Genomic DNA, 25,047 nt, shown 5'->3' on the forward strand with positions numbered 1-25,047 from the left:
CAGATACATATATATAGTAACAAAAATATATGTGTAAATACTTTACAAAGATTGTTGCCAAGACTTCTATTAAAGCGAGGTTGTTGGGTGTGCATCTACCTTCATAAAATAATGCCAGTATTTTTTTTTTTTGAATAAAATAATGCCAGTATTAAAATTTCATGTTTTTTTTTCTGGTACAAAATTTCATATTTTTAAAGTTGTGAGACATAGGGAAAATTAACTAGTACAATAGGTTTAAAAGTCTGTCTAATAGATATCATTGTTTTTTTCATTAAAAAAAAATATCATTGTGTTTTTTTTAAACAGACTCTCTATTTTAAAATAATTGTCACATTGTAAAAAAATTGTTTCACAAAGAGTGTCGCTTTCAATTTCTAATAAAGTTTTAATTGATTTTCGTTAATTTGGTCATCTAATTAATATTATTTGTATCACTTCTAACTTATTATTTTCTACTTTGCATTTATGATCATAAAAATATATCAATGATTAGTAAAGATAATTTAGTAAAATTATCATTTTTTTCTTTCATTTAATTTTTTTTATCCGTGTAAAATAGTCTAATGTGACTATTATTATGAGAAAAAGAGAGTATATGATATTGTTGTGTTATATTATCATCATCATCATCATCGTACAAGGCTAAAACGTATTTTTTTTAGCCAACGTCGCTTTATGACCTTGATTACAATAGTAGCTCCCAGGGGCAGGTTCACCGCCCGGCGACCCCGGGCGGTCGCCCGGGCTCGATCGATAATTTTTGCACATTAGACCCAACCCAAAAACCCATTAACTCACTTACAAAAAGAAAAATTTGGGCAAAATGTGAAAATTCTCACACGCAAATAAGCTCGGAAAAGACATTTACCTACTAATTTTATTTAGCACACTATTGACGGGTTCATCTCTCTTATTTTAACGCGTTAATTGTTCAAATTGACCCTGTAATATACATTATGTCTGAAAATGACCCTGTAAAATACAAAACATATATTCTAGCATTGTAACTTGAATTTCTTCTTATTTTTGACCACCCTATAATATACGCGTAGTCTAAAAATGTGACATACATGTTGAATTTTTTCACTATTTTTTTCATACATGTTTAGCACGTTAAAATATAGCTTTACACAAAAAATTAAATTTCTTTGACCAGGGATAAATTAATTATAAATTTTTATTCCCTCATAATTATGAATTTCTTAAACAATTTATAATTAATTTGTATCTCGTTTAAAAACTACAAAATTTCATTGTGAAGGTTCTTATCATGTTCTAGTCTTGCCTACAAAATTAGGGAACTAAATTTGACTTGTGTACTCTTACGCGGAACAAAATTTCAATTTTGCACGTTTTGGTTGAAAAATCAAAATAAATTTAAACGACTTCGAAATGCTATGAAACTTTACAGATCCTTTTTATGTATTTTTATAGATGTCTCTGCAAATAATGAATTCAAAATTCGATTTATAGGTCGAGATTTCCGTTGTTTTGTTTTTTGAGTTTTTGACACTTTCAAAATTCATAATTAATTTGTCGTTTGTCGAAAATTTATAATTTTTTCTGTGTAAAGCCATATTTTAATGTTCTTAACTCGCCTCTAAGAAATCATGAAAAAATTCAATCTCTTGGTTGCTTTTTTGGACTTCGTGTATAATACAGGGTTATAAATAATAAAAATCTCAAATTACATGTTCAGAACACATGTTATTTAATTACAAGGTCAATTTTTCAGACTTCACGTATATTACATGGTCAACTTCAATTAATAACCCTATTTTAAATTGTACTTTTGTTGACAAAATGTGAAACCTCTTTTATTTCGATTTATGACTGTTTATATATTATGTCACATGTGAATTTGCGATAAATTTTTTGCCTGGGCTCCATAAATTTTCTGGCTCCGCCACTGGTAGCTCCCCACATGATATTTTTCATGCATTGTAGCTACTCGATTTGATTACTGTAATGGTAGCCCCTGCATGTTTGTTTTTAGCAAATCTAGTTATGATATATTGATTACAAGCTCATAATTTCAACCAAACATTTTTAATTTATTCAGAAAATATGTACGCATAGCTGTTACAATATTGATTGTAAAAAAAAAAAAAAAACTGGTAGAATATTGAATTTGGACTTCAACTATCTACAGCGCCGCACAGTTCCATCTATAGAAAATTCCAGATCCATAATTTATGTTAGTCCTTTCCAGCACTTCACACGATGCATCTGCTTGAACTAAGTGTTAACTGTTTAGCAATAAGTTCACTGGAATATCAAAGCAGCAATCACTTATTATATGGGGGGAGAGGTCTTGTTTATGATCTAAGGGATTTAAAGAGTTACATGCTTAGGGTTTGAGTTCTGATAAAAGAAAAAGTACTTACATAATAATTAACATATTAATATTTTCCATTAAAAAAACCATACTTATTGTATAATAGGTGTTGTAAAGTGTTTTAAAATCAGCTGTTCGATCTAACTCATCCGCAAGACGTGAGTGTAACTCCAAGGCAGCTTAAACAGGAGGGTGGTGTTCCGTGTTGCTTTTGACTGTGAGACGATTGGGATAACCGCAAGGTGGATCTGATATGTAAAAGTCGTTTTATTTGGTATATTTTAAAGAGATCAACTTGAGATAAAAAAAAATAATAATAAATCATTTTGTTCCGTAAATTTTCAAAACAATGAATTGAAAAATTAGTTTCACTCCATCGTAAAATATTCAAACAATGGAATAAAATATATGTTTCATTATTCTCCGTGTCACTCCATTTCATCGCATCAATCAATCCAAACTGAGTCTTAATTAAATTTTTTACAAGCAAGTTTTTCTAAAGATGTGGGAGCAGGCGACATGCTCTTCCTTCGGAAGTAGGGGTGTGCAAAAATGTGGTTAACTGAATTGTATCCATAAACTGAACCACAAATTTATACTAATTCAGTTAACCAAACTTAATTTAAAAACCAGTTTTAACTTGTTTTTAACCGTTTATTATTCTCTTTTACAAATGTTTAACTAAAATTTAATTTTAAGAAAAATTATAAATTTATAAACAAAACATATATATATATATATATATATATATATATATATATAATGGACATATAAATCATATTGGTTTAGTGGTAATTTGATGTTGCATAAGGTTAAAGGTCGTCATGGGTTCAGCACTTTGTTTGATAACTTTTTATTTAAAAGATAATTTAAATTAATTGATAAGTGGTAGCCACCGCCACCGGACCTCGCCGGAGCTCCGCCTCCAGGTCGTCGGAGAACTCTTGATTTAATCGAAAACACACATCTTGACATCACAAAAACTAGGGTTTTATGTGTACATCCGAAGTGATTTGGAATTGGAGTGAAGGAAAAAAATGCATTATGCATCTTTATCTAGTACACTTTAACAAACTATGTACACATGTGACATCACAAAAACTAGGGTTTTATGTGTACATCCGAAGTGATTTGGAATTGGAGTGAAGGAAAAAAAATGCATCTTTATCTAGTACACTTTAACAAACTATTCGTAGCACACTTTAACAAACTAGTACACATGATTCCAAATGAAACTTGTACCTAGATATTTTCCTATGGCTAACAGTATACAACCGCAGTGAATAGAAATCATGGGACTTAGGCTTAGTATTTGGAATAGACTACTAATTTGACCATAACATCCTCCATTTTGTTTTTGAAAGAATAACGTCCTCCATTATATTCACAGAAAATTGTTATTTAAACATTTATGTTATGGTTTGTTCTCAGTACCTCAAAATGACAAAAATATATCAACGGCAATTAACTACAACTTAAGGGATTTTTTAAATCGATTTAAAAAATGATTAGACCGATAAAAAATGATAGACGACACTTAACTACCGCATGAAAGGAAAATGACACCTAATTGCGGCTCAACCAACATTTGAAAAATAAAACAATTAGAGTGGGCCAAAGAGCAACCTTCATATCTGCAATAGGCTTCACCAAGAAACAAACTCAATTTTGAAACCTTGACTAAGTTAATGGTAATCAATTCACACTGACATCACCATCAACTACTTGTCCTCTATTTATTTAACAACATCATCTTACACACTTTCAATGCATATTGTTGAACAATAGTCGTCATATTTTTTCTACATTAATTTAATTTTGTTTATTAATTGCTCTAAAGAGTAGATGATAACTGGGGTGTACGTGGGTCGGTTTGAGTTGGGTTTGGCTAAATCTAAGATCCGAACCATGTAGGATATTTCGGTTTGGGAAAGGTAAAATAATCATCAGTTACACTATTGAATCGGTTTGAGCAAACCCATTAATTTTCGGTTTGGGTTGTGTAGTGGGTTACCCAAATTATTTTTCTCTTTTTTTGTTAATATTAAATGACTAAATGATGAGTCCTTGTATATTTTTCATAAAAAATACTCCACTTTTTTATTTTCTAAAAAAATTGTGTAACTTATTTTCACTATATTTTTGTGTAAAATAATAATTAATAATAATATCAAACAATGAATTGCATCGTAAAATACTTGCAACAAACTAAAGTTGCATGACATAAAATTACATTAGCATCAAAACAACCAAAAAGTGCAACATCCGAATTTGTTTTGATTTTCAATATAGATAATGTCTTTTGTCAATTTTGAAAATTAGACTTGATTTATGACCAAAATCTTTTGTATTCTCATTCTTCCCAACGAAAATACAAATAAAAATGTTGGCATTATTGGGTAAGTGGGTTTATTCGGTTTGAGTCTGATTTTACCTGAAACCCGTTATTTTGTATGGGTTTTTCATTTTTATAACCAATACTCACCCAATTACCCAATCTAACTCACTTTTTTGGATTTTTTTTGGATGGGTTTGACCGGATTTCCCGGTTTGACTCAACTTATGTACACCCATAATGATAACCAAACACTAGGGTGGAGAGAGAATTATAAATTGCATGATCATTGTTTTTCTACATAACTTATTTTTTAATATTTTGTGTACTTTCATAATCATAAGGGCATCTCTTTATTGAAATATCCGACTAAACTTGGGTTTCATCTTTCTCACTCGCTCTTGAACACGTTCTTACAGCCTCATAACCTTGGGTACAAGCCCACATACGCTCTTGTGCACGTTTTCCTTCACTCGTCAAACCCTCAAGCTTCTCCAATCTCCACCATCCAATCAAGAACTCCAAGCTATCAATGTAGTCACTAACTTTATACGCGCCAATGCATTGTGCCACAGAGGAGAAATGGTTGAAGAGATGTGGGTCTCGTCCCAGTGGCGTATCCAGGACCTTGGACCAGGGGGTGCAGACTATTTTACCTTAACAATTTTCGCTTCAAAGAGTCGTCTCTTATTGCACCATAAACAAGTTAGTTTCTACCATTGTATTAATATATCTCACAATTAAATTAAATGACATATAATGTGTTTTTTTTGGTTGGTTATAATGTGTTTTTTTTATTCAATGGTAAAAAAAATATTTGTATTTATTTTAGTAAAATCTCATTATAATAAATTTATTAAATTTGTACTTTTAAAAACGTTATTAAATTAGCCCTAGTTTTTTCTCTCTAGGTTTTCACTTTCCGTTTCTTCATTGAGGGGTGGTTTTGGATTAATTTTTGACCTGAAATCACCCCTCTTCATCTTTCTCTCTCTATTTCAATCTAAATAAGTGTTTTTCACATAGATCTAGGTTTTTTCTTCGTGATTCCGTCATCTGAGTGTGAGGGTGTGTTGTTCGTCGTCTTGTGCGGTGTTGTTTGATTTCCCGTCTTGGTGCGGTGTTCATTTGATTCATATTGAAAAATCGATTATTCAATCAAAGATTTTGGCGTCAACGTTGAAGATCCGGAGACATGGGTATTCCAGTCACTTTAATTTTATCATATATTTTTGTAGGCATTATGCCGTTATATGCTATTAACTTAGTTGTTGTGAGTTTGTTCGCAGATTCATCCTTTACGTTTTTAGCAGTGTTGAATGATGTACTCTATCGATTTGAATGAATGAATATCGTTTTGTTTTGGCAAAAAAAACGTTATTAAATTATGTAGCATTCAAATTTTGGTGAAGTAATTTAAATGTTTAACATGGTCATAGTCTTTTTTTTTTTTTAGAATCATAGTCCTCGTAGACAAAAGAAATTGAAAACAAAACAACATAAAATGCAAAAAGTAAAACTTAAAGATGTTGTCCACGTCCAATATATTATATATCACTTTCGATGGAATTTCACATGAAACGTTAATGGTGTAGGGGCTGAATCAGTTGGGATTTGGAAATAAGCTCTTCGCATTTAGTTGGGGGGAAAAAAACCAATGAAACACAAACATTAAATAAAAAAAGCAAAAGTAAGAGATATAATCAAATCAATTAAACAAAGTAAAAAATAAGGATGAATATAAAAAGCAATAGTCAGATACAATCAGTCTTTATAATGTTAAAACTGAAAAACAATGTGCATCTAAAAAAATACAAGTGTCAATATCTAAAGAGTCTAGAGGGGTGCAGGTCAGCAACAACTTTGATGTGAGAGAGTCTTGAAACAGGGTGCAAAGCAGGTGCAAAATTAAAATGTCAGGGTATGCAAAATACATATAAACTATGATTACCGAGAGAAAAATTCAAAATCCAGGGTGTGCACATGCACACTCTCACACTGGGCTGGCTCCGCCCTTCCATCATGCATCAAGTGCCCATGCTTTGTTATGTTGCCACTCATTATTTTTGCTATGGCTAGCATTGTCTATGTGAGGTCCACTTTTAGAAGCTTCTCTGTGATCCTCTCATATGCAATCTAGTGGCGTTTTTCACTCGTGGCGATCGTACCGCATATGTGTGCAAGCATTGGATCACCCTTCTCCTTAGCCAAACGAGCCATATTATTGTGCAGGTTCAAGAATCGTCTAGTCCATGAGTCCAATCCCAACGTCCACTTGCTAGGGGTCCACCTAAAATCAGAGCATAACATGAACTTAGTCCACTAAAATTGGCACTATAGAAAATCAAACTTGATATCTTGAGAGGAATACTCTGAGGTCTCAAGTCAACATTGCTATTTATTTATTTCACCCGTATAATTATTTTAACTAATATATTTATGCTTATTGATTACTACGTACAATCGTAGCTATATGATCCTGATTACAATCGGAGCTCGTACTTTATCATGCAATGTAGCTACGCTACGCGATTTGATTATTGCAATGGCAGACTCTTCTTGTCGATATTGATTACATAGAACTTTTTAGGACTTCTTAAAAACCAATCTGTTCGGAAGTACAAATATTATGGGCGGGTAAAAACATGTTTTTCTTTTTGTGTTAACCCTCTCATTTTTAGGAGAAGACCTTGGTAATATGGAGTCTGGCCGTAAGGTAAATTTAATATGGCCAACAATTGTTTCATCCAAAAATTAAATAGTTCTTTCAAACGATTTGTCGTTTGGTGGAGTTCATTAATCACTGAAGGTGAGAAAAACACAAGAAGGGAGGTTGAATTGTGTTTTAGAAAAATTCTTCGTTTCTCCTAAAAACTGAACACACTGATCAGAAGCTAAGCGAGACAGCTTCTGAAGTGATAATCAGAATCTAAATGCAGCGGAATAAAACAGAGAGAGAGAAGAAGAACGACACAAAGCAATTATACTGGTTCCTTCCACAATCCGGAAGTAGTCCAGTCCCCCTTGCATTTCCAAGGAGATTTCACTATGAGTAATATCTGATTACAAATGCTCAAGCACACAAGCAAGAGACTTCCAATGCTCAAGCACACAAGCAAGAGACTTCCTTTGCTCAAGAACACAATCAAGAGACTTCCTGCTCAAGCACAACTGCAAGAGACTTCCTAACTAAACAAAATTACACAGAAAATTGTTTAAGGTTGAACACTTGATATACAATCAGAGGTGCTCACAATACAAATCAGATACAGACTCAATGGACTTAAGAATTTCTAAGATATGACTTTGAGACACAGAAATTCTAAGTGAATGCAGAACAATTTCAGCAGAGGTTTGGTACTTGTGAAAATCTTGTGAGTCTTTCGTTCAGCGTTCTTGCATTGCCAAATCTCTAGGTCTTCACTCCTTTATATAGAGGTGTGAAAGAGACGTTGTGAAATTGCCAGCACACCAAAGAGTCGTTGTTGAAGCTTGATCTTTCACCAATGATCTTTTGCCTGATTTGGTTGTTGTCCTATGAAGAACAAATTTGAAATCCATTCCTTATCCAAAGGAACATCTATGCAGGCGAAACCGTATTCTGGAGCTGTTTTCTTGTCCTGTAGCGCGGACACAAAACAGAGTAGTGGAGAACGTGGTTGTACAATTCGTACAAAGTACAATGTCAACGCTTTCGTCCAAATTGCAAACACACGCCTTCAAACACCTTTGAAATGACCGTTGCAAACTCCACTAATCCTTTGTTTGTGTTTTCGAATCCAATAGACAGCTTTTGCATTGATAATTCTTCAATTCTTGATTCTTTGCAAATCCAGTTGATATTCAGCTTCTGGTGAAATGGCTTCTGATGATGCAGCTTCTGATGATGCAGCTTCTGATGACGCAGCTTCTGATGATGTGGCTTCTGGACCTCTTGTCTTCAGAAGCACTATTCTTCAGGAGCGCTATTTTTTCAGGAGCAGCTTGACTTCAGGAGCGCTTTTTCTCTTCAGTAGCAAGTTGCCTTCAGGAGCGTCCAAGCTTCAAATTTTTGTTGTTTCCATAGCTCTTTATTTGCTCATTCAGAACCAATGATGATGTAACTTTATAATTATGGTCCTGTACACTTGAACAAATATTAGCTAGTCCAATTTACAATTTTTAATACCTTGTTATCATCAAAACCCTTTAAGGTTCATTGTTAAACACATTTTGTTCCAACAATCTCCCCCTTTTTGATGATGACAAACAAAAGTATTTAAAATTGATCAATTGTTGTTAATCTAATTAACAAGTTGACTTTGGGGTTCTGAGGTTTGTAAGCTCAGAATCTGAGGTTTGTAAGCTCAAACTCCCCCTGAGTCTGATAGTCTATAAGGTGAGGTTTGTAAGCTCCCCCTAGGTTCTATCCAGGTTAATTAAATTCATTTTTCGCGCAATAATATTATCAGAGCTTAAAAACAAAATTGAATCATTGAAAGAATAAACTTATAGATAAGAAGAATGGTTCAATTAATTTTACTTGAATTTTGATACTCCTTCGTTCGTTCATAGCTTATACCGATAAGGTAAAAAAATGATAGAAGGTTTTCAAAAATTTCAAATGCCATTAATGGGGCTCAGAGCCTTTAAATACTTGTCACATATACTCCCCCTTTTGTCATTATCAAAAAAAATTTAAGCATAAAAGACAAAAAGATATGAGAAAAAACTCAAACAGGAGAGAGTATAAAAGAAAGTGAACTAAATAAGTCAGAGCAAAATATATGAACATGTATATCAATTGTCAGAAGCAGCTAAACAGTCAGAACCAGTAAGCATTCAGAAGCATAGAGAAATAAAACACGATGGTTTCAGAAGCAAGGACTAGGAATTTAAAACAAACAACAAACAAAAAGAAAAACACAAGGGTGTGCAACTAAGGGTTGGTTTGTTGTTGTTTCTTCATCTCCTCCATTTCTTCAATTTTCTTCTGCAACAGTTCTTCAAGCTGTTGTTGCCTCTGGAGAAGAGCTTGTTCCCTTTCCTTAGCTTCTTGCTGCTGCTGTGCCATCTGTTTCTTCAGAAGCTTACACAACCTGGCTTCTCTGGTCAAGTAATCCGTTTCAAAGAAGAAAGGCTGGTTTGCCAGGAGCAGTGTAGAGCTTCTTACGCTAAGACTCTGATTCAGATTTTCCATTAGCCTTCTGACTGAAGCTTGCTTGACTCTGATGCATTTAGCCTTGATCTCTTCAATAAGCTCAGCTGCCCGGTTCTGAAGTGATGCCCAGGAGTCTTCATATGCACTTGTGAGATCAATTGTCCTTCGTTGATCCACCAGATTATGCATCTGACTCAGAATTGTGAGAAGCTCAGTATTGATATATCCAGATTCCAGGATGTTTGTGGGTGGATGATCAAGGGTTTCAAGATCAGAATCACTGATTTCTAAATCTTGAATGGGGTTAGGAATTGGAAAGGTAAGGTGTGTTTGTGTGTTTGAAGATGAAGGCTGGTCAGAAACAATGTGTGTGGTGGAGGTTGAGGCTTGAACATTGACTAGAGAGATGTCAACATCCATGGGAGTTGGTTCTGGGGAGTGTTCAGGTAAAGGTTGAAATTCAGTTTCAGTTGGTGGTTGTCGTAGTGAAGTTGTTGTTTGATTGTTGAGTTGGGGGTCAATGATGGCTATTGGTGATTGTGGGGGTGTTGTGGGTTTTTGTGGTTCAGGTGTTTGTTGATGAGGGTTTTCTGAAACAACATTTTCAGAAGCAGTTGCTTCTGGAGTTGTTTCAGAGGCCTTTTCTGAAGAAGATTTGTCTAAAGGTAACTCACCTGAGTAGTGGAGAGCAAGACTGTCTAAGACAGAAGTGTCTTCTTCTTGCTCAGTTGCTTGTGGTGAAAGGGGTGAAATGGGGGTAGAGGTGACTGGAATCTGACATACCTTGACTGAAGAGCCAGCTACAGAAGTGGTAGCACTAGGTGCTTTCAGAACCGCTTCTGAAGCTTTAACAGCCACTTCCTTGACTTCTTCAGACTTCTTCTTGAGAAATTTATCACAATTCTCCAGTCCTGAAGCCTTGAGCCTTTGATCCCTTTCCTGATTGTGCTGAGCTTCTTTCCTCTTTATCTCAGCTAGCATCTGAACAGCTTGCTCATCATCTTCTTTCTTCATATCAGAAGTCACTCTTTTCTCAGGAATAGAAGCAGCCCTTATTCTCTTCTTCTCCTGTAACTCTGATAACTTAAAAGCAGCAAATTCCTTAGCCATTCTGGCCTTGGCAGGAGTCAGCTCAACCATAGAGCTTTTTATATCAACAGGTGCCTTTTTCTTCTTCAGCTTGGGCTCAACTTCCTCCTTTTCTATTTCATCCAAAGCTTCATCCAGTTTTTCCTTGTGATAAACTGTTTCAGCTTTCCCCCTCTTTCTTTTGACATCCTTCTTTTGCTTGCCCTTATCAGTAATTGCTTCTGATGCAGTGGCACTCTTTACCTTCTTTACTTTAGCAGGAACAGCTTCCTCCTGAGTGCTTGCATCTTCTTCCAGGACATACTCAGCTACTGATTGAACTAGGAAATCAGAGTCACTTTCCTTAAAGATGGGAGGAAAGTCCCTGATTATCTCAGTTTCAGCAGTTGTCATCTCTAACCACTTTTCATCTTTAGGGGCTTCTTTGATGAACTTCATAGAGCATAAGCTCCTGCTACTGATAGTCCTTTCAGCAGTAGAGACTTCGAAACATCTATCAGAAGCACTCCTTGTCCTTTTTAAGAACTCCAGCACCCTTCCTTGATAAAAGATTTCAGACAGCAATCTTCCATAGGGTACTTGTTTTCTTCCTCTGATAGTGCTTTCATTTATGGCCCAGCAGAGATGATCCATTACATATCTTGGGAAGTTTATCTTTTCCAGAATAGCCATGAAGTAAATTGCTAGCTTCTGTTGATTGTTGGGTTGGTCAGATCCTCCTGCTCTTTGAAAGAAGCAATCATTACTGAATTTCACCAACATCCTGTTGTGAATCTCCATTTCAGAAGGCTTTGCATCTTTCTTCCCACCCAAAAGAGTGTTGTAGTAACCTTGTAGCAGGACATCTTCCTTCCTGACTATTTCTTGGAATCTTCCCTCTGCATCCATCCTACAAGCTTTAGCTATAACGTCCTCAGTGATGGTTATAGGAATGCCCATCACTTCAGACCTTATTTCTAAGCTATCAAATGATGTAGGATTCATATCCATGACCATTTTCCCTTTCTTTGACCCCGCTTGTTTGCTTACGACTTTTGCAGGCTTTTCATTGTACACTTCAGCTTTTAACCAAAAGTCCTTGACCAAGTTCACATATGTTGGCCCATTTAGCATCTTGAAATACTCAGACATCATCTGAGTTTCTATCAAGCCTTCCATGTTTACTTCATACTTCTTGAGTGAAGCAAAATCCACCGGTGACTCTACTTGAACTATTAAGGATTCCCATGGAATATCCATAGTCTTCTCTTTGTAGATGGACCCAGATTCTGATACGCTTTGCTTGTTTGATGTAGATTCTGAAACTTTTGAGCTTGATGATGCCATTTGATGATTTACGAAGATTTGAAGAAGATGAAGATTTTAGGGTTCTAAGGTTGAGAGAATGCGCTTACTTCGCAAGAGGTTTGAGAGCAAATGTGTTTGTTGTGAGTGAGTAGTGTGTGAATTGACAAAGTGTTAGAAGTAAAACGATTGCAATTCAAAAGAGACAAACAAACATAACATTAATGACAAAATTGGGGGCGCGTGAAAAGTACTTTCAAAGCTATTAAATCATCATTGCCCTTTTAGTTATACACCAACACATACAGGCCACGTAAGAAGTTCACAGAGTAACTACCAAGTTAGTGGGCCAGAAGTTACTTTTTAAAAGGTAACTTCCAACGTTTCCACTAATTCAACTATTCAGAAGCAATAAATCCAGCTTCTGGACTTCAGATGCTGACGTCATCATCAGAAGCGAGTTTTCCTCAGAACCTCAATAAAGAGCTTCTGATGGACTACCGCTTCTGAACTAACTTCAGAACCTAAAATCCTATTCAGGAGCAAGCAAGCATTTAATCAGATACAAAGTGCATGTTCAAATTTTTCTTTATAAAATCAAATCTTTCAACAGTTAAAGGCTTAGTAAATATATCAGCCCATTGATTTTCAGTATCAATGAATTGTATATCTAAAATTCCTTTTTGAACATAATCTCTGATAAAATGGTGTTTGATTTCAATGTGCTTCGCTCTTGAATGCAAAATTGGATTTTTAGACAAACAAATAGCAGCAGTATTATCACAATAAATGGGAATACTGTTAGCAGTTATCTGATAATCTTCCAACTGATGTTTCATCCAAAGTAGTTGTGTACAACAACTTGCAGCTGAAATGTATTCTGCTTCTGCTGTAGACATAGCAATAGTTGTTTGTCTTTTGCTAGCCCAGGATATAAGATTATCACCCAGAAATTGACAATTGCCACTGGTTGACTTTCTTTCAATCCTATCACCAGCATAATCAGCATCACAGAATCCAATTAGCTTATAATCTAAGGATTTCCTATAAAGGAGTCCAAGATTGGTCGTTCCTTTCAAATACCTGAAGATTCTCTTGACAGCAGTCATATGAGATTCTCTAGGATCTGATTGGAATCTTGCACACAAGCATACACTGAATAAAATATCTGGCCTAGATGCAGTGAGGTATAACAAAGAACCAATCATACCTCTATACAGCTTCTGATCTACTTTAGCTCCTTCATCTTCTTTGCTTAAGGTGCACGTAGGGTGCATTGGAGTGTTCATCACTTTACAATCTTCAAGTTTGAACTTCTTCAGAAGCTCCTTTGTGTACTTTGATTGATGAACATGGACTCCATCTTTGCATTGATTGATTTGAATGCCCAGGAAGAACTTCAGCTCTCCCATCATGCTCATTTCAAATTCATCCTGCATTAACTCAGAAAATTCCTTGCAAAGAGATGCATTAGTAGAACCAAATATTATATCATCAACATATATTTGCACAACAAGAATATCTTTCCCAAGGGTCCTTCTGAAGAGTGTAGTGTCAACCTGTCCTCTCTTAAAGTTATTTTTGATTAAGAAATTACTTAGTCTATCATACCAAGCTCTGGGAGCTTGTTTCAAGCCATATAGTGATTTCTTCAATTTAAAAACATGGTCAGGATATTTAATATCCTCAAATCCAGGAGGTTGCTTAACATACACTTCTTCTTCTATGACACCATTGAGAAATGCACTCTTGACATCCATCTGATATAATATTATGCCATGATTAACTGCATAGGAAAGAAGTAACCTGATTGCTTCCAATCTTGCAACTGGAGCAAACGTTTCAGTGTAATCAATGCCTTCTTGTTGACTATACCCTTGTGCAACAAGTCTGGCTTTGTTTCTTGTTACTTCACCTTGCTCGTTCAGCTTGTTTCTGAATACCCATTTTGTTCCAATAATGTTCTTGTGCTGAGGTTTGGGTACCAGATCCCACACATCATTTCTTTGAAATTGATTCAACTCTTCTTGCATAGCTAGGATCCATCCATCATATGAAAGTGCTTCATCAACTGTTGTAGGTTCAATCATTGAGATTAGTCCAATCATTGACTCTTCTTGTCTGAAATGTGATCTTGTTCTTCTTGGACTATCTTTGTTTCCAATGATTAGCTCTTCAGGATGTGAAGACTTGTGTTTGAATGTGTTTCTGGGAGGATCTTCTTGATGTGAGTCATCTTGTGCTTCATCAGAAGCAGCTTCATCTTGCGCTTCTGATGTGGGTTCAGCTTCTGGACTATCTTCAGACTCAGCTATCTGATCAGGTTCTGGAGTAGCTTCAGGAACCTGTATCTCTGCAGAACTTTCACCTTGCTTTGAAGTTTTATCTTCAAGCTCCTTGTCATCAAATTTAACGTGCATAGATTCTTCAACACAGAGTGTTTCTGAATTATACACTCTGTATGCCTTTGACCTTTCAGAGTAACCCAAAAAGATTCCTCTTTGGGCCTTGGCATCAAATTTCTTTAGGTAGAGCTTGTTGTTCAGAATGTAACATGTACATCCAAATTGATGAAAGTAAGAGATATTGGGTTTTCTTCCTTTAAAGAGTTCATATGGTGTTTTCTCCAAAATAGGTCTAATATAGATCCTGTTTTGAACATAGCATGCTGTATTCACTGCTTCTGCCCAAAAATGTTTTGGTAAATTGTTTTCATGAATCATGGTTCTGGCCATTTCTTGTAAAGTTCTATTCTTTCTCTCTACAACCCCATTTTGTTGTGGTGTTCTAGGAGAAGAGAATTCATGAAAAATTCCATGTTTTTCACAAAAAGCTTCAAATGGCTCATTTTCAAATTCTCCACCATGATCACTTCTGATTTTCAAAATTTTTGATTCTTTTTCAGATTGAATTTGAGTGCAGAAGCTACTGAATACATCACACGCAACATCTTTACTCTTTATGAATTTCACCCAAGTCCATCTGCTGTAATCATCAACAATGACTAATCCATATCTACTTCCATATAAGGATGCAGTACTCACTGGTCCAAATAAATCAATATGGAGTAATTCCAAAGGTCTTGAGGTTGAAACAATGTCTTTGGTTTTAAAAGATGATTTCACAATTTTCCCTCTCTGACATGCACCACAGAGTGCATCTGAATGATAGTCAATGTCTGGTAGCCCTTTCACAAGTTGTAACTTACTAAGCTTAGAGATTAACCTCCAGTTAGCATGTCCCAACCTTCTGTGCCACATCCATTTCTTATCATTCACTGATAGTAGGCAAATCACCTTCTGATCAGCCAGTTCAGAAAAATTGATTTTATAGACATTGTCAACTCTCTTTCCCTTGAACACAATGGATTTGTCTTCCTTGTTGATTACTGTACAGTTGGGTTTTTCAAAAAGCACATCATAACCATTATCACAAAATTGACTAATGCTCAAAAGGTTATGTTCAAGACCATCTACCAACCATACATTATTAATTGAGGTAGAGGAATTACCAATAGTTCCTGTACCTATGATCTTGCCTGACTGGTTGCCTCCAAATTTCACATTTCCTCCCTCTTTCATTGTTAGGCTGAGGAACATGGACTTGTCTCCTGTCATGTGTCTTGAGCAACCACTGTCTAGGTACCATGATCTTTGCTTTGGCACTGCTCTTAGACATACCTGCATCATTGACATTTTTAGATTTAGGTACCCATTGTTCTATGGGTCCTGGAAGGTTAGTACTTAAGGCTTTACTCTTCACTTCTTGTACCTTGTGCTGTGAGTTGGGTTGCTTCTGATTAACCATCACCTTAGGTTTTGGTACTTCAGAAGCAGTAACTGTCTTCTTCTGAAACTTAGACTTCAGAACCCCAGATTTTGGTTTCACCAGACTCTGAGGAATAGGTTCTGATCTTTTCAGGATCCTAACCTTTGAAGTCTTGGAATCAGATTTGATCATAGCCTTTGACTTAGAGTTCTTTGGCTTTGAAGTAATCTTAGCCTTAGAACTAGAAGCTTCAGGTTCTGATTGAACAACAGTTTCCAATTCAGCCCCTTCTGGTACAAAGAATGTTTTCAGACCTTCCTTGATGCATTCACAACAAGACTTTAGATTGGTTTTATCAAGTTTCACTTCTGGAAAACCAATTCCTCTGCCATTGTTCTTGTAAATGCTATAAATCATAGAAGCTACTCTGCTTCTGTCAATGCCAGATATAATGAAATCTTCAAGAGCAATTTCATGATTACTTAAAGGTTTTTCATTACACTTTTCTTGTAGCTTCTGACATAAGAACCTGAGCTGATCTTCATATGTTTTACACATGAAATCAAAGCCCCTAAGTCCTTGTTCAGAAGCTTTCAGATCCAATAGAGTTGATTTTTGCTGTTGTACCAAATCAGCATATTTTTCTTTTAAATCCTTCAACTCATTGGTTCTTACTTCAAAATGTGTAAGAAGTTCTTTAAGGGACTCAACAAGTTCATCTCTGGGAATTTTGGAATATACCTCGTTTTCATCTTCTGAGTCTGAATCTGATCCAGCTTCTGAAGTTGCTGTTGCTACCAACCCAACAGCTACCTTTGCATCTTCATCAGCTTCCTCTTTATCAGATCCAGATTCACTACCCAAATCATCCCAGGTTGCCATTAAACTCTGCTTAATCTGCTTCTTGAGTTTGCTTGGTTTGAATGTAAACCTCTTTGACTTGTCCTTTGACTTTTCTCTTTGAAGATCAGGGCATTCAGCAATGAAGTGTCCAGGCTTCTTACAGTTGAAGCATCCCTTCTGATCTTCTTTCTTTGAGCTTCTGGAGTTACCCCTTCTGGAGAGAAACTTTCTGTTCTTCTTGGCCAGATATTGAAGTCTGTTTGAGAGCATGGCCATTTCAGCAGCATCTGGTTCAGAATCTGAACTTGACTGTTCTTCCTCTTCAGATTCAACCACTTTGAGAGCTTTTGATGACTTGCCTTTGGATGGAAGAGCTATTGATTTACTCTTCTTAGTAGACTCATGTTCATTAAGACTTAACTCATGAACTTTGAGAGAACTAACAAGATCTTCGACACTTAAAGTGTTTAAATCTTTAGCTTCCTCAATGGCAGTCACCTTTGGTCTCCATCTAGCAGGTAAGCTTCTGAGTATCTTGCTTACATGATCAGAAGCAACATAGCTCTTCTTTAGAATCTGTAGCCCAGAAACTAAAGTTTGAAACCTTGAGTACATCTCCTCAATAGTTTCATCATCCTTCATCTTGAATAACTCATACTGATGTACAAGCAGGAGAGCCTTTGCTTCTTTGACCTTCTTGCTCCCTTCATAATTTGAACAGAGAGAAGCAAACATAGCTTTAGCAGTGGATTTGTCACTCATCTTCATGTATTCTGCTTTGGGTATGGCCGTGACAAGAGCTCCTCTGATAATATGATGCTTCTTGTAGAGTTTCCTCAGTTCTGGAGTATGTTTCTTTCTATCCACAGCAGCTCCTTCTTCATCAAGGACTAAACCACCAACGCCGTCTTCCAGAATATCCCACAATTCTTCATCTAGGCTCATGATGTAACTGTAAAAATTGGTCTTCCACCAAGAGAACTCTTCAGCATCTCCATTGAACTTTGGAACTTTTCCAACACTGGTTTTCTTACTATCATTATAATCATGTGAGACATTTTTATAGCTAGTATCACCATCAGGAGGAGGAGTAGTCATGTTTTTCTCAGATCTTTGACTGTTGCATGTTTAAGTGATACACAACAGACCAAGGCTCTAGATACCAATTGAAGGTGAGAAAAACACAAGAAGGGGGGTTGAATTGTGTTTTAGAAAAATTCTTCGTTTCTCCTAAAAACTGAACACACTGATCAGAAGCTAAGCGAGACAGCTTCTGAAGTGATAATCAGAATCTAAATGCAGCGGAATAAAACAGAGAGAGAGAAGAAGAACGACACAAAGCAATTATACTGGTTCCTTCCACAATCCGGAAGTAGTCCAGTCCCCCTTGCACTTCCAAGGAGATTTCACTATGAGTAATATCTGATTACAAATGCTCAAGCACACAAGCAAGAGACTTCCAATGCTCAAGCACACAAGCAAGAGACTTCCTTTGCTCAAGAACACAATCAAGAGACTTCCTGCTCAAGCACAACTGCAAGAGACTTCCTAACTAAACAAAATTACACAGAAAATTGTTTAAGGTTGAACACTTGATATACAATCAGAGGTGCTCACAATACAAATCAGATACAGACTCAATGGACTTAAGAATTTCTAAGATATGACTTTGAGACACAGAAATTCTAAGTGAATGCAGAACAATTTCAGCAGAGGTTTGGTACTTGTGAAAATCTTGTGAGTCTTTCGTTCAGCGTTCTTGCATTGCCAAATCTCTAGGTCTTCACTCCTTTATATAGAGGTGTGAAAGAGACGTTGTGAAATTGCCAGCACACCAAAGAGTCGTTGTTGAAGCTTGATCTTTCACCAATGATCTTTTGCCTGATTTGGTTGTTGTCCTATGAAGAACAAATTTGAAATCCATTCCTTATCCAAAGGAACATCTATGCAGGCGAAACCGTATTCTGGAGCTGTTTTCTTGTCCTGTAGCGCGGACACAAAACAGAGTAGTGGAGAACGTGGTTGTACAATTCGTACAAAGTACAATGTCAACGCTTTCGTCCAAATTGCAAACACACGCCTTCAAACACCTTTGAAATGACCGTTGCAAACTCCACTAATCCTTTGTTTGTGTTTTCGAATCCAATAGACAGCTTTTGCATTGATAATTCTTCAATTCTTGATTCTTTGCAAATCCAGTTGATATTCAGCTTCTGGTGAAATGGCTTCTGATGATGCAGCTTCTGATGATGCAGCTTCTGATGACGCAGCTTCTGATGATGTGGCTTCTGGACCTCTTGTCTTCAGAAGCACTATTCTTCAGGAGCAGCCTACTTCAGGAGCGCTATTTTTTCAGGAGCAGCTTGACTTCAGGAGCGCTTTTTCTCTTCAGTAGCAAGTTGCCTTCAGGAGCGTCCAAGCTTCAAATTTTTGTTGTTTCCATAGCTCTTTATTTGCTCATTCAGAACCAATGATGATGTAACTTTATAATTATGGTCCTGTACACTTGAACAAATATTAGCTAGTCCAATTTACAATTTTTAATACCTTGTTATCATCAAAACCTTTTAAGGTTCATTGTTAAACACATTTTGTTCCAACAATCACTTGAGTTCAATTGCTTAGTTGATAAAAACACATTTTTTTCCACCTCTAGATTGATGAAACTAGACAGACCGGTGTTTTCCCCATCTGAAACTATATCTCTGGATGTGATCGGTTTTTAAGAATTCATGAGGAATAAAAGAAACTCTACATTTTTCTTAGTAGACCAGTATAACTGTCTAAGTGCCTAACCAAATCAAAATTTGGGTAAATATCAAAAGAAAGTTATGAAGAACTGGGAGGACTAACTTACTAGCCACCACAACCTTCTATACCTTCCATTGGACTAAAATTATGTGATGCTCGGTATGCATCGCTATAGAGAATCTCAGATCCAATACTTATCTGTGCACGTCTATAGAGAATTCTAGATCCATAATTTATGCTGGTGGTTTGCCAACTTGAACCTTTTGTGATGCAACCACTTAAGCAAGTATTTAGCATTAAGTTCACTGGAAAGTCAAAGCAGCAATCACTTATAAATTGGTGAGAAGTCTTGTTAATGATAATGATTGTTGAACAATTATTTACAATAGGGATAGCACCTCCCTTTTATGGTAAACTCTTCGTTACAACACATTTGGATACACTTTGAGCTGGAATAATCATAGATAGAAATATTATTTAATCTACTTACAAGTTCTTCTTAAAGTACTACCTTAATTTATTATTACTAGCTAAAGACGAGGGAGCAGGTCACATGCTCTCTTTTTTTGTTACAACAAGTCACATTCTCTTCAGGAGTGTATAACCTAATTACTCATGTAAATGTTATACTAGTAATGACTTTTGCTTGTTTAATATATATGGAAATTGGAAAATCAATAATACAACCACTAACTAACACATCACATGTTACTACTAGCTTTGATGCTAACTTGCTTCATCTTTTTGTAGCAAGTATGAGAAGAGAATTTCATTCCACATATCAGGAACACCAGGTAAACACCAATGACTGCAATCAGGTACAGATGGTTTGTCACTCCAAGTTCCCACATGGCCATCACTCCTATATGCATCCATTGGCGTCACGTGCAGCACCGTCACAGGAGCACTCATATCTCTCACAACTCTTTTGATCATATCTGATATTGGACTTTTGTCCTTGCCTATAGTTCTCTTCCAAGGCCTTTTAGTCACTTTGCAAGCATTATGGTTATGTCCACTGGCACAAAAAGATAAACATCTTATTAAGTCTTATCATCAAGTTTGATAGCTCTAGTATTACCAAAAGATTAGCAAAATTAATCATCTTTTTGTTGTCATTGTCTCATCTGGAAAGTGACAAAACAAAATGAATAATATGGTTACAACCAACTCACCTCCAATGCGATGATTCGAAAGTTCGGAAGAATACTCTTGTTCTGTTTGTGTTAACTGTATTATCTACCCAAGATGCCCAGGTGAGCAAAGCTGTTTTGAAAGCTGAATTAATCGGCATTCCAAGCTTCAGTGAGCTACCAACCTGAAAATACCAGCCCCTGTCTGATAATCATGTTAGCAATTAGCAGCAAATAGTTGATAATTTTCATAAAAATATTAATCCTAACCTGCATGGAAATTCTATTAAAATGCATGTCCACACGCATAAACAAAAATTTATGATAGATGAATATGCAAAAGAATACACATTCTAGCCACTAAGAGACCAATTTTTCATGAGACTATTTGAAATAAAATAAGTATACTTTACATGTTTCATCATAGTCATGCCGATAAAACATCATTTTGTTGAAGTTCAAGTCAGTTTCAATGCTATACATCATTTTATCTAAAGAATTACAGGGATCACCCAAAATTATCATATGCATGATGCTTTCAGTTGCAGAAAAGCTAACGCTAGTTGAAGATTCTTTGAACACAAAAGCACAATAAGATGTCCACCTTCTTACAATTCATAAATTTCATATCACTTACAAAGATTCTGATCAACAAACTGACAGTAAAGCATATGCATTACCCGGATCCAAATATGAAAATTAAGTCCAAAAAAAGCATGTAAACAAAATATGCAGAGTAGTAAATCAAATCTCTAATTTGTGAAACAAGATAAGACCATAAAAATGTATATCTATCATCTACATAGTAGAAGAAGAAAAAAAAACATCTCAATTTGTAGAATCAAGTTACTCACATATCAAAAAGCTTAGTCCTGGTCCACCAGTGACCTGAATTGAATATAAGAACATCTGAATCAACCCATTCATGGCTAATATCATCTATCTTGTCCAATCTCAGTGTTGTCTTCACCCTTTTCGGCGCAAATCTAGGCACCGAACCAGGCTTCACGAGAAAAACAGAACGATAAAAATCAATTCTAACATCAAAAGAACTAAACCTCACACCTAGAAACCTAATTTGTTTGGTGATCTTATTGCCTTTGATTTCATAAACACTCTTCTTATTCTCAACACCTGTCATTAACATACATATCAAAGACTCCCATTGAGTCCTACTCAATGAATCACCAACAAAAACCACTCTTTTCCCACGAAGATTTTCGAGTATTCTACGTGCATCAAACCTAGGAATATCACAGTTCTTAGGTTTCCATCTCCATTTTGTATAACCTCTATCTTTACGCCCATTCGCAAAACAATTAAAACCTCTTTCTGCAAATGGACATTGAGAAGCATCATATAAAGGGTAACTATAACTATAACTATCATCCTGAATCCAACTTCCATCAAACACATTACATGCATCCCTTGAAACATTGGATTTTAGAGCCTCAACATAGCTCTGAACTTGTAAATGAGAACTATTACTATTAATGTTACCATTAATCTCATCATAACTCTTAATCACTGAATTAGGAGTGGGAAATGCATATGAATAAACCCATGAAAGTACTAACATGAAGGAAATCAAAGACCCAGTTTTGACTAACACATTGAAAGAAACTAAGATCCAAGCATTGCAATTACCCTTCATAATTTTGTGACTAAAACCAAAAACTCTTGAGATTAAAGTTCTAAACTTTGTAAATGAAATCCAAAATCTGAACATACCCATCAACTGTATTAATTGAATAACCAACCTACTATCCCATATCAAAACTGAACAAACCCATTAACTGCATTAGTAGTGAAAGTTTGGGTGAAGGAAGCAATAACCTATGTTATCATAATCATATAATATATACAGTTATGGAAATGAAAACTTGTAAGATTGGAGAATGCACTAGGTGGTGGTTGTGAAGTGATTGAAGAAGTTCGTTGAGTTAGCATGAAAAAGTGGGAATGTAAATGGTGAGGTGAGGGTAATGCGGTCATTAGACACACCTAAAAAAAAATTGGGATAATTATCGCTTTAATCCTTGAATGTGTAATCAGTAGTCATGATAGTTCCCCAATGTATCAAAATTTTAAAATAGTCTTTAATCGTGTACTATGTTGGTCAAAGTAGTCTCACGCTAAAATAATATCTCAATGTTCACAATAACTTTTTTCATATTATGATTAAAATGACAATTAGTAAGTACTCATAAGGATTAATATGACAATAAGTAAGTATATTGAAGGACTAATATGACAATATTAATGAAACATTTTAACATCAGGAACTATTTTGACTAACGAATTACATAATAAAAGATTATTTTGAAATTTTTATACATTAAGCAACTATTGTGACTTGACTACTCATTACAAATTCAGGGACTAAAGTAACTATTATCAAAAAAAATAAAATTAGACGAAATGACATCATACACATAAGTGTAAGAGTCGTAGTTCGTATCTCAATCACAATGTTAAGTCTTAACAATTTCGACTTTTTTTGGTTGAGCTAGAAGTTGTGGATGGATTAACTAGTATTTGATAAAAGAAGAATGCATTTTACGTTAAGAGAGGCACGGAGAAGCATATGTTGCTTGATATTAAATGTTAAAATCTGTCGGTGGCTTTGTGGTGCTGTTCACGGGAGTTACCCAAAGTTTACACGATAACTAACTAGTGGGTGAGTTTTGAATGCGATGAAAGTGATATATTCTGATTTATAATTTGATAAAAAAAAAAAAAAAAACTCAAAACAATTTAATGTGGGATAGAAGGAGTAACAACTCAGTTGGCCATGAGCATAGCTCAGTTGGTAGGACAATGCATTATTATATGTAGTAGGGGTCGGGGTTCGAACCCCGAACATCCCATTTATTCATCTTATAAGGTGAATTCTAGCCACCAAGTTACCTGACAAAAAAAAGAAGGAGTAACAACTCATATTGATAACTAACATAACTAAATTTGCATTAACTATTAACTAACTCATCTCTATTGGACTTTGTAAACTCGAATGTATACATTTTCAGCTTGAAAATTTGCAAAATAAAAAGGTTTGAAAATCATGGAAGAAAAGGAATATGAAATACAAGAATACCATACTATTTGTTTTATAGAATTTAGAGTATCAATAAAACTAGAAAATATGAAATTGTTTAACTATTCATTTTGCTTATGAATATAAACCAAAATGTGATGAAGTTAACATAATGAATTTTGACTTTACTCAACAAAAAAAAAAAAACATAATGAATTTTGACCGTTTAATTATCCATTATCATGGATATAAACAAAGTCTATGCGGCTAAAAAAAATAGTTTTGCTTGATGGCACAATACATAGGAAAGAAAAATAGTTTTGCTTGATAGCACAATCCATGGGAAAATCATGATTTGGTCTTAAAGAACTCTCTTCTACTTATAGGAACTTTGGAGTCTTCAAGATTTTTAGATTTTTGTTTTGCTCTAATCCAATCACCTCTTTTGCTTTCTTAGAATCATGAGTAATGGAATAAGTCTTAGAAATCATGTAGGCATGGCATTTGAACCTACCCCCGCTCAGACTCAGACGCCTCGTATTTAACGGGGAAAAGCCGATTTAATTGGGTGTGGGTGTGGGTGTGGAGAAAACTCGTTGCTTTAGTACGAGGGTGGGGCCCGCCCCGCACCCACGCCCTCCCCCGCCCCGTTTGTTTTTAATTACTTTTTTACTCTTATATTGGATAATCATATTACTCTTATACCCTTCTTTTGTTTTAATAATCTTGCAACTAAGCAGATTTATTTTACTGTGACATTATGATCTTTAGAAGATCTTTTGAGCTGTAATGATTTAAGAAGCTTTTGTTATTAGATCTTTTTTGTTGCTGTGAAAAAAAATGAATTTTTTTTTACGACAATTGCTAGTGGGGGTTGGGGCGGGGCTGAGAAACTCGTCCCTGCTAGGGGCAGGTTTGGGTGTGAATTTGCTATCTCCGACGGGTTTGGGGTGGGACGGGTATGCTAAAACACGTCCTCGACCCGCCCCATTGCCATGTCTAAAAGCATGGTCGAGTCTAACACAACCTTACAAATCCAACATATGAGCTGAAGATTGATCCCACTTATAAACACATTGTTAGATCATCTCTTATCTGATGTGAGACTTTTTAACAATTGGTACTATAAACACATTGTTGGATCATCTCTCATCTTCCTCTTCAATTCTTGAAATCCTAAGTGTCCAATCTTCTTCTTTCTCCCCTTTCTATGTTTGAACACCTAGTTGATGAATAGGTAGATAATTTTTGGTAAGGTTTTGACTGCATGTCACGATTTATCAAAGAAGTGGAATAAGAGGATTTTATCTGGTTTTGAATTTGTTG

General features: G+C 35.5%; 1 protein-coding gene across 1 annotated transcript; it reads right to left on the reverse strand.

Moving 5' to 3' along the window:
• Positions 1-19,907: 19,907 nt before the first annotated feature.
• On the reverse strand, positions 19,908-22,624 carry LOC146941246 (protein trichome berefringence-like 7). The gene is made up of 3 exons (XM_085755003.1): positions 21,539-22,624; positions 20,727-20,885; positions 19,908-20,569 (listed from the first exon to the last, which is right to left on the reverse strand). Exons 1-3 carry the CDS (start codon positions 22,417-22,419, stop codon positions 20,278-20,280), a joined length of 1,332 nt encoding a protein of 443 aa, XP_085611129.1. The 5' UTR covers positions 22,420-22,624; the 3' UTR covers positions 19,908-20,277.
• Between the last annotated feature and the right edge of the window lie 2,423 nt (positions 22,625-25,047).

This window comes from Medicago sativa, chromosome 3 (genome assembly GCF_051527215.1).
Source record: "Medicago sativa cultivar Bolivia chromosome 3, Bolivia_mono, whole genome shotgun sequence".
Classification (NCBI taxonomy): Eukaryota; Viridiplantae; Streptophyta; class Magnoliopsida; order Fabales; family Fabaceae; genus Medicago; species Medicago sativa.

Excerpts from the sequence above, each read along its gene's own strand:
- LOC146941246 (XM_085755003.1), bottom strand. The coding sequence starts at position 22,419 with ATGGGTATGTTCAGATTTTGGATTTCATTTACAAAGTTTAGAACTTTA. Across the intron at positions 20,886-21,538 it reads AGGACTAAGCTTTTTGATAT|GGGCTGGTATTTTCAGGTTG; the intron begins GTGAGTAACTTG and ends ATTATCAGACAG. Across the intron at positions 20,570-20,726 it reads TTCGAATCATCGCATTGGAG|TGGACATAACCATAATGCTT; the intron begins GTGAGTTGGTTG and ends TTTTTGTGCCAG.